The sequence below is a fragment of the Priapulus caudatus genome, unplaced genomic scaffold (assembly GCF_000485595.1).
Source record: "Priapulus caudatus unplaced genomic scaffold, Priapulus_caudatus-5.0.1 Scaffold772, whole genome shotgun sequence".
Classification (NCBI taxonomy): Eukaryota; Metazoa; Priapulida; class Priapulimorpha; order Priapulimorphida; family Priapulidae; genus Priapulus; species Priapulus caudatus.
In genome coordinates, this window is record NW_014577833.1 from 114,486 (window position 1) to 124,485 (window position 10,000).

Sequence of the window (10,000 nt, forward strand, 5' to 3'; positions counted from 1 at the left end):
TCATCACCATCATCATCACCATCATCATCATCATCATCATCACGACTCGTCCACCTATACAATCAACCTCGCTCTCAACCAGGCTGGAGAAGATTACACGGTGCGTGCTCGTAGTTAGCTTCACACCTCCTGCTACTACTATTCCTCCTTCTCCTCCTCCTCCTCCTTCTCCTTCTCCTCCTCCTCCTCCTCCTCCTCCTGCTCCTCCTCCTCCAGCCTCCTCCTCCTCGTCATCATCATCATCATCCTCATCATCATCATCATCATCATCATCATCATCATCATCATCATCATCGTGCTCATCCCACTCTCTTCCTGCTCCTTCTCTCTCTCTCTTCTCTCGTCTCTCTCTCTCTCATCTCTCTTTCTCGCGCTCTCTCTCCCTCTCTTCTTATCTCTCTCCCTCTCTCTCTCATCTCTCTCTCTCTCTCTCTCTCCCTCTCTCTCTCTCTCTCTCATCTCTTTCCTCTTATCTTTCTTTCTCATCTCTCTCCTCTTATCTCTCTCCCCCTCTCTCTCCTCTCTCTCTCTCTCTCCCTCTCTCTCTCTCTCTCTCTTATCTCTCTCCTCTTATCTCTCTCTCTCCCTCTCTCCCTCTCACCTTTCTCATCTCTCTCCTCTTATCTCTCTCTCTCTCTCTCCCTCTCTCTCTCTCTCCCTCTCTCTCTTCTCTCATCTCTCTCCCTCTCACCTCTCTCATCTCTCTCTCTCTCTCTCTCGTCTCGCAGGGTGGCGGTGTCAATTTCATTCGCTACAACTGCAGCATCGTTGAGACGAAGCGCGGCTGGGCGTTCATCCACCCGGGCAAGCTAACGCACTACCACGAGGGCCTGCTCATCGGCGATGGCATCCGCTACATCATGGTCTCCTTCGTCGACCCCTAAGGGGCGCAGTATGCGCGCGCACGTACCAATTATGGCCTTAGTTGCGGCGGGAGCGCGTGTGAGCCGCGTGCCCCGAAATAATGATCACGTTCACTTGTTTAGCTGGCGATTCGCGCGCCGCGGCGCACCGAGTTTCGACCGCGGCGGTAGTCGAGTAGCGTTTCTATTTGAAGTCGCGGTAGGGGTTTTGTTTTTATATCCCGTGTGAGGGCGTCTGTCTTCCTGTTATTGTAACTGGTTATAGGGGTGCGGATCGTGTAAGCACGGACATATCTATGCTATATAAGGGCGTGGATATGTTCATGGTATATATATATATACTATATATGGCCTAGTTTTCATACGTTTATATAATAAGCTGTTTATTGCATTTTCAATCCATTGTGCTGTTGTCAAATCTCGCTTTAATTACTCCATACTCATCCAACAAGTCAATATAATTAACAGTTCATACCGCATTGAGTCTCGCTTTCCTCCCGCTTTCCTCCCTACAGATAGTATTAAAGATGTGCTGCTATCATCAGTGTCATAGCGGGGCTGCGCACCTAAAGCTGGGTTTACACTACCAACTTTGTGTTGGCGAATTGGCGAAGTGGACTAACTTCGCAATTATGCAACCGACAATCGGCAGTGTAAACGCAAAAGTTGCGCGACCAACCGATCGATAGCAACTAGTTGGGCGATTAGAACATGTTCTATTTTCGCCAGCTCGGTGTTGGCGAATTGGAAAGTTGGTCCAACTCGGCAATTCACCAACATAAAGTTAGTAGTGTAAACCCAGCTTAAGCCTGTTAGACGTCTATACTGCTCTCCTCAGCACCCGTAGCAACCTTCCCAGCTTTCCTCACCATCCCCCTCCTCCATCTTCCCATTTAGAGGTTCAGAGAAGAGTCCAGCAAAAATGTCCGCCCTTTGAGATTTTTGTTTGCACCGGTATTTTGCTCCCCGTTGTTTGAAATTGTCGTCCTGTACATTGTTGTACTTACCATGCGTTTGATATATCAGAATCTCGTTTGCTAGTTTTGGCAAGTCCTTTTTATACGCGTTTATATCTGTTTCTGTTGAGACTGTATGTTGTGCCGAATCAAGAATCATGTAGTCGAATGGTTTATCGTGACGTTATTTAAGAAAATAAAGAGTTGGTGGGAGGGTGGGGGAGGGGATCCTTGCCTCAGTTATGATGCGTTATCTTTAGAGTAAATGTACTTTGTCTGCGTTATTGGATGACGTTGATCCATTGAATCTGTGGAAAATCTCTCCTAGATCTTAATCTTATTGACCTTTCAATCTGAGCAAGAGAACCGTACCCCATTGAATATTGTTGATTGGTCAAGTTAGACCATATATATATATATGTGTTTTTTGCACATATACGCCAAATGATTGAATTTACTACTTCACTTCGTTACTAAGCACCGTTATTTAAATGCCACGCAAACACTGCTGATTGGCTACAGCTACCTGACAATCGTTCTAGACAGGACAGGTCGATTTGACGTCGACCGTTGCAATGCTGCTGTGATCGCAGTTTGCGCTACGATGGTGATTGTCAGTCATGCTCAGAGCTTGAGTCGAGTCACGGTCGAGGCGTCGCACATCCTCTCACTGTTATGTTACGACAATGCGCTACCTGAGTAGAGCTGTTGTTATCTGTCTTCCCGGACCCGAAGTCCTAGTCATGCAATGACACATCATGTAACAGCCGCGGGGCGCGGAGCGGCTCAAGATGGCGACCCGCTCGCGTATGTCGGTCGTCATGGCGACTTATCTTGCCGAATCTATCTTTTTTTGTACGATTTTCATAGAAAAGTCTTTGGGTGATGAGTGGATACACTCTGGCGAAAGGATGTTCGAGGTTGTGAAATCCGTGTACCGTATGTAATCATGCCTACATGTATACTACATATGCTACTAGTGTTGCCGCGAACATGTCTACGCTTGCTAGACGGTGCGACGGTGATCAACAGTGTTTGTGCTATATGAATGGAGCATGAATTCGTAATTATTAAGTGAAAGATGATCTGCACATTGGCGGCACCTGGTGGCGGGCGTTTGCGAGTTCAGTTTCAGCAAACCCAGCTGAGAACAATATATACATTGTTATACATTACATGTATAATATTATGTGCATAATATTGTTCTCAGAAACCCTGGAGCCCTTGCATGTTCACAGATGTTTACTACTACTACATGTACTAGTATCTATTTTATATACTAGTATAAAATATATATATTAGTATACCGATGTTTGTGATGGTATTGTGCACATCGTTATTAAGTAATATAACAACTGGATGTGTTACGACGCATTTTAATTCGCGGCTAACTACTTTCGACCCGAAGATATTACTTTAGCAATATAGCAATAATTATAATAATTATAATAATAATAATAATAACAATAATAATAGCAAATTAGTGGCGAGTCTATATATTTACATGGAATTACAATCGTGTATGGAGTAAGGCGTAGATATCGAATCAGCATTAAATGTTCGCATGGTTATTGGGAATATGTAAAGAGATCGATGACACTGAGGAGGGCGATATTATGAATGACCACCGAATAATAGCTATTTATAAATGTTGCAGAATCTCTATTGCATGCTTATCGACAACTATAAATATAGTATATTCAGCCGAGGACTATGATGACATGGTTTGGTGCTATGTTTAAGTGAAATTTTGTTATTTTAATAAATAACGCTTGCTTCATAACAGCTATACGTATTGTTATTCGTGTGTTATTCGTGTTGCTTTAATTACAGCACCTCCGACTATTTTCCATCGCACAGAAAGAATACAGTCAAGTCTTCAGTACATGTATTTGTACTTGAATCACATATGCAGTAAAGATTGAATAATTAATAATAATTATCAAGGAATGAGCGACCACCGAATAATAAATATTTATAAATGTTGCAGAATCTCTACTGCATGCTTATCGACAACTATATATATATATATATATATATACATAAAATTGCGCACACACACACACACACACACACACACACACACACACACACACACACACACACACACACACACACACACACACACACACATGTAAACCCTATGTCACTATTGTCATGTGATGATGCGGTCGGCGTGACGTTCGCTTGTTTGTTTTGCAGTGCCCTCTGGGACATCGAGACAGGCCAGCAGTGCACAGCGTTCACGGGACACACCGGTGACGTCATGAGTTTATCGCTGTCGCCCGACTTTAAAACTTTTGTATCTGGTGCATGTGATGCTTCAGCGAAGGTAAGGAGCGGAGCCGGTCCCACGCGCGCGTGCGTTCTGGTCACGCTGTCAACTCACGATTCGGCCTAAGATAAAATATTGCTTGTTTCCCCTTTACCGACCGACTCGCCAAAACGCCGCTACTCAACACATTTTATTGGCCGATTAAAACAAAACAAAAATTATTTCGTTTCGCCAAAAAAAAAAATCAAATTCGTTCCACAAAAACATATACACAAAACAGAATATACAATATACATACACACATCTTGTCAAAACAAAATAAAAAAGATTTTTCACCTACCTACCTACTTGGTACCCTGGGAGGCGAGTAGGTAAAGGGGAAACAAACGATTTTTTAAGGGTGGCCTTGTCGATGGGGGTAGAGGCGGTGGGGATTGGGTGCTGAATTCTTTTGGAAAGAAGTGTTCGTCGTCAGAAACACACGTACTTATGACTGTCGTAAGTCGAAATGTCAAAAACATTCATGCGACAAACAACTCTTTGCTTGCAAAGGTTATGATGTTTTCGATTTTAATCTCACGACTATTGATGATGTTGATGACAACTGGTGCCTAGTCTGTTTTCGGCATTGAGATAGCAATGGCTTGACCATAAGGTCTAGCACATACAATATCCTAGTTGTGTGATGAATATTTTGTGTGTATTGCTGGCGCGTTGCATACCTAACGCTTGTTTTTCTTTTTCAGTTATGGGACATACGAGACGGTATGTGTAAACAAACATTTTCTGGGCATGAATCTGATATCAACGCTGTCACAGTAAGTATGACTCTGCGCACGAGCCTGTCTCTCTTCGTTTCTTCTCTTCTCCATTATAACGCGTTAGCACGTCACTGTGCTTTGCTGTCGCCGTTCCAAGAAGTGTTGGGCCATCCTTAAAAAATTATATGTTTGCTGTCCTCCGACCGACCCACGAAAATAGCCGCGACCCAAAAGTTTTTTTTAGACATTTTGGGTTCCTTTTTTTAATTTTTTTATAGTTAAGACTGAAACACAAAGCATGTGTGGCAAACATGAGGACAGACTTAAAATAACTATTATGCCTCACAAAAAAAGACCTACCTACCCACCCGACCTACCTACCCACTAAAAAAATCATGGGTGGGGGGACAGCAAACATAGAATTTCTTAAGGATGGCCTTGAGGCAGCATAGGAGGCAATAGTCTTCATTCTGTGGCTCTGGTTTCTGTGGTAGTGGCTCACCTTTCGTTGTTTGAACGTTGCTGTACGTTGAGAGTTTTTGCGTCGTGCAGGGGGGAAAGAGAGGAACCGGTGTAGCATGCCTCATGAGAAGGAGAGTCCGTTGCTTCACCCAACGCCCCAGATACAGTGTCGTTCATGTCCGATCGCGCGAAGGCATCTTCTTGTTCTCTCTGTCTCTTTCTTGTGCTTTCTCTCTCTCGCCCTACTCTCTCAGTCTGTCTCTCTCTCTGTCTCGCTCTCTCTCTGTCTCTCTCTCTCTCTCTCTCTCTCTCTCTCTCTCTCTCTCTCTCTCTCTCTCTCTCTCTCTCTCTCTCTCTCTCTCTCTCTCTCTCTCACACTCACACACACACACCCTCTTGAATATTCGGAGTTGTCTAACCTCATATTTTCTTCCTCTTCCCCCTGCTCTAGTTCTTTCCTAACGGATATGCATTTGCGACGGGGTCGGACGACGCCACCTGCCGGCTGTTTGACATCCGTGCCGACCAGGAGCTGGCGCTCTACACGCACGACAACATCATATGCGGGATCACCTCGGTGGCTTTCTCCAAGTCCGGCCGACTGCTCTTCGCCGGCTACGACGACTTCAACTGCAACGTCTGGGACTCAATGCGAACAGAACGCTCCGGTAGGTGGCGCCACTGGGCGTCGGCGCGGCGACGGCCGATGCCGGTCGCGAGCGGGGGAGCTTGGGTGGGGAACTGTCGTGTGTTGGCGCATCGTGGGAGCGGGGGCGGAGGAGAGAGTTTGGGCTCTCGATTGAGTTGTTGCTCGGTTTGAGTGTGCGATGGCTTTTTTTCGCACGTGTTTTGGAGGCGACGTGTGTTTGGGGTGACGTTGTCGGTTTGCGTCTGTTGGGTTTGTTGTGTCAGTTTTCCTGCGTTTGTGGGTTATCTGGTTCGCTTTACTTGCATTTTTTCGGGTTAAATGTATCAGCTTGCTTCTATCTGTCGGTTAACTGTGTCAGTTTTCTCGTATTTGCCGGTTTAAATGTGTCAGTTATCTTGAGTTTGTGGGTTAACAGTATTACTTTTCTTGCATTCGACATGGAAACACTTCATAAATTTTCTTGTTTCATTCGTGTGTGAACCGCACGTGAGTTTCATCGCATCTGTGAGCTAACTCCGCGCGTTCTTCATATGCGCAGGCTAACTCCGCACGTGTTTCTCTGTGTTTCAGGTGTTCTCACCGGGCATGACAATCGCGTCAGCTGCCTGGGCGTCACCGAGGACGGCTTTGCACTCTGCACGGGCTCCTGGGACAGCTTCCTAAGGATTTGGAACTAGGGTAGCATCTCCTCCTCTCTCTACAACACTGTACAAAGGTAGCTATTCTGTATTATCTTCTCCCTCTCACGTCGTGGTTCGTATTGGGAGGGGGTGTTCTTCGTTGAGGAATCGTGTTTGCTGCAGAAGTGCACAGCCATTTGACAAAATGCTTTATAGTCATGTGTGAAGAAGAGGGTGCATGGGGCACTGTTCCGCTGTGCTACCCTATGTTGTTTCAATATGTAGGTTATTAGATGCCATTTTGAAACAAGTTATGGTTAAAAAAGTTGCATGTAACTAAGTAATGTTTTATAGTCGTATTTTTCTTTTTTCTCCACCAGGTGTCCTTGCTCGGCATGAAGATTTGTTACTGTGTAAGCAGTTGGTCTGGATGGCACGACACAACGACTGTCTATCTGCACAGGATTGTGGGATAAGCATGGATACTGCGCCATCTATTGGTCGCCTTCTATCAACTTCTGCTGCGTATCTTGTCATGAGGGGATGTTATTATTCCCTTTATGAGAGTATTTTATACATGTAGTGCTTGGTAAACAGTTAATGTTAAGGAGTCGACACAGCATGGGGCGATATAGTCTGAGCACACAGGGCGTCGGTGACGCGTCGGGGGGGTTAGCGGGCGGGGGAGGCAGCGAGCGCGGTAGCAGCTTTCCCGCAAACCGTTCCCCCTTCTCCCCCGTCTCTCTGCGGGCGTGCAGCGTCCCTCCCCGCCGCCACAGTTGGCACGCGAGTTTTTATACGGAAGGGTTAAAACCCGTGTTTGGGAGGGAGAGCCCACGCCCCGCGCGCACGAGAGAGAGGGTGCGGCGACGGGGGAGGGAGGGGAACGCGGCGGCGGCGGCGGCGGAGGCGCGTCCGGCGGCCCTGTGTGCTCTCGCGCGCGCGCGTATTCGTAGTGTTATAGCATACGTAGCAAGATGTGTACGAGTGAGTACTGTGATGTGGGCAATAGTTTTACCCGTGTGTGTAGTCAGTCTCTCGCCCCGTGCTGCAGCGGTGGACGCCCCGCCCCCGGCCGCCGCCATCGTCGTCGTCGGTGAGGGGGGAAGGGGTTGCGCCGGGACCTCGCGGCTGGCCCCTCTCGCTCGAGCGCGCCGAGGAGGAGGTGGGGGAGGGGGAGGGGAGTGACCGCCTCGAGGCAGGCCCCTCTCGCTCGCTCGCTCGCGCGCTGGGGAGGAGGGAGGTGGGGGCCGATTTTGCTTGTGTGTGGGGGGGAGGGCGGAGTGCGCCGCTCGCCGTTGCTGTCACCTCTGTGTCCTCTTCGGTTCCTCTCCTCACGCGCGATCCTCCTTCCTCCTCCCCCATCGAGTTTCCTCGTAGGGTTGCGGTGTCTCTTTCTGTGCAGCTTCTCTCTCTTTCTCTCTCCCTCTCGCTCCCCTCTTTTTTTCTCTTTTTTCTGGTTTTATCCGTACCTTTCTCTCTTTCTATCTCCATCTCCATCTCCGTGCGAACCGATTCGGTTATTTTTGTTTTTGATATCGTTCTTCCGCCGGGCGTCGGCGACGGCGCGGCGAGGGTTACCGCGGCGACGGCCTCCGGCGCGCCCTCGCTTTGCTTTACGATCCCGGAGAGGAAGGGTGGCGGAGGAGGAGAGGGACGGGCGTACGGGACCGACTCGTGCCGGTGGAGATTCACGTCGCGGTGAAGCAGGGGACGCTGCCGCCGGGGGGAGCCTCCGCAGGACACTGATTAACTGTTTTATAGGCATCTGATACGTCATTGCTTGTTTGATCGAAATAGTTCTAATCAGACTTTGTTTAAATATGGCTGACAGGCTGCATATATTCAGCATTACTATGAAGCATTGTGTGGCATTAAATACGCGCAACTTTATGACATTTCTAAACTCACGACCGCGCATTCGGTGCGACGGTCGATATGTGTGTTCTGTTGTTTCTGCAGATGTTCTGTTGTTTTTCACGGACAGCTGTTCATGTGTCAGTTAGCAGACGAATCTAGTCAAATTCTTGTAGGCTCTGCAGTTTGCCAGTAACGATTTTACGACTGGCAAAGAATCCTCGCGCCGTGTGAAACTATAGTGTGCAATCAATAAGTCGTGCATACACGGTGAGAGCGGCGGCGGCGGCGGCGGCCGCGGCGGCGGCGGCGGCGCGTCGTCTGCTCCGGGCGGAAACCCCGCGCGCGTGCACGAGCGACAGACGACGCGTGGGACGATTTTAGTTAGCGGTGTACGCGTGCGCGCGGTGGCTCGAGCTCGGCTGCTCCGCGCTGCCGCGGCGGAGGATGGTGCGCGCGCGCGGTGGCTCGAGCTCGGCTGCTCCGCGCTGCCGCGGCGGAGGATGGTGCGCTCGCGGTGGCTCGAGCTCGGCTGCTCCGCGCTGCCGCTGCAGAGGATGGTGCGCGTGCGCGCGCGCGGGGTGAGAGCGTCGGTCCGGTTCGTCATCGACGATCGGCAGAGACACCGGCGTGCCCCGCCGGGGCGAGGAGGTAGAGGGCGCCGCGCGCGACATTGTCGCGATCGAGAGCTTCGCGCCGAGAGCTCATCCTTAGAGCGTTCGCGATGAGCGAGGGGGAGGGGGCGACGAGGGTGGCCCTCGCGGAGATCGCCCGCTGCGCGCGAGCGTTGCCGTGGCGACGACATCCCTCCCCCTCGCGCGCGCCGGCGCAACTCCCGCCGACGCCGCGGCGGCCGCGGCGTGTTCGCTCGCGCGCGCCGACGACGATGTCATAATGTTATTTGGTCGGGGGCAGATATAACGTTACGTACGTGCTTGGCGCAATCCCATCAAGTGTTATGTAGGAGCGAACGCACGCCCCGCGTTCGCCTGAATATTTGTGAGGCATTTTGTAGTTTTTCTGCCAGCAGAGGGCGGTGGAGACAGCCCGTGCTTCTATAGCTGGGCCGGCACGGCTTGGAATAGGGGCCACTCCCCCCCCACCCACCTGATGAGTGTGCGTAACCCAACCATGTCTAAGATTTCATATTTTTCATTGTTTTACGAGAAATTGTAGGGAGCCCATTAACGACTGCAATGTAGCACTGCATACATACTATGGCATCACTCTTACAACGTTGAGATTTATGTCTGGTATTTTGTTTTTCGTGTGTAGAAATAATTGGTTATAAAACACATTTTAACTTTAAGCAGTGTGTGTGTCGGATACAAGCCACACCCAGAATAACCCCAGCCCCGTGTATTAGGTATTGTCTTGTGGGTTTGTATCGTATTATTGTGGTCTAATGTGTACACACACTCTTGTGGCCTGGCTTATATAGATGGGTCTGACATCCTTTTACATCATTCATTTATTTGCCAACCGCAAAGATGGCCTGCCCGTCTAGGCCATCTAGGGCTTCTGTAGTGCAATTTTGAAGAGTAAATTATTGTATCA

General features: G+C 49.1%; 2 protein-coding genes across 2 annotated transcripts in view; both read left to right on the forward strand.

Annotated features, from left to right (window-relative positions):
* Positions 1–3,608, forward strand: part of LOC106813434 (procollagen-lysine,2-oxoglutarate 5-dioxygenase-like) — a gene marked incomplete at its 5' end in the record, with an annotated part of 6,675 nt that extends 3,067 nt beyond the window's left edge. Inside the window, 2 exon segments of the mRNA XM_014817566.1 lie at positions 41–100; positions 729–3,608. Coding sequence (XP_014673052.1) covers positions 41–100; positions 729–884 — 216 coding nt within the window.
* Positions 3,609–4,025: 417 nt separating this feature from the next.
* Positions 4,026–7,706, forward strand: LOC106813436 (guanine nucleotide-binding protein subunit beta-1-like). Its single transcript, XM_014817567.1, has 5 exons — positions 4,026–4,151; positions 4,841–4,912; positions 5,769–5,985; positions 6,537–6,681; positions 6,967–7,706. The coding sequence occupies exons 1-4, from the start codon at positions 4,086–4,088 to the stop codon at positions 6,641–6,643; spliced, it is 462 nt and encodes a 153-aa protein (XP_014673053.1). The 5' UTR covers positions 4,026–4,085; the 3' UTR covers positions 6,644–6,681; positions 6,967–7,706.
* The last annotated feature ends 2,294 nt before the right edge of the window (positions 7,707–10,000 follow it).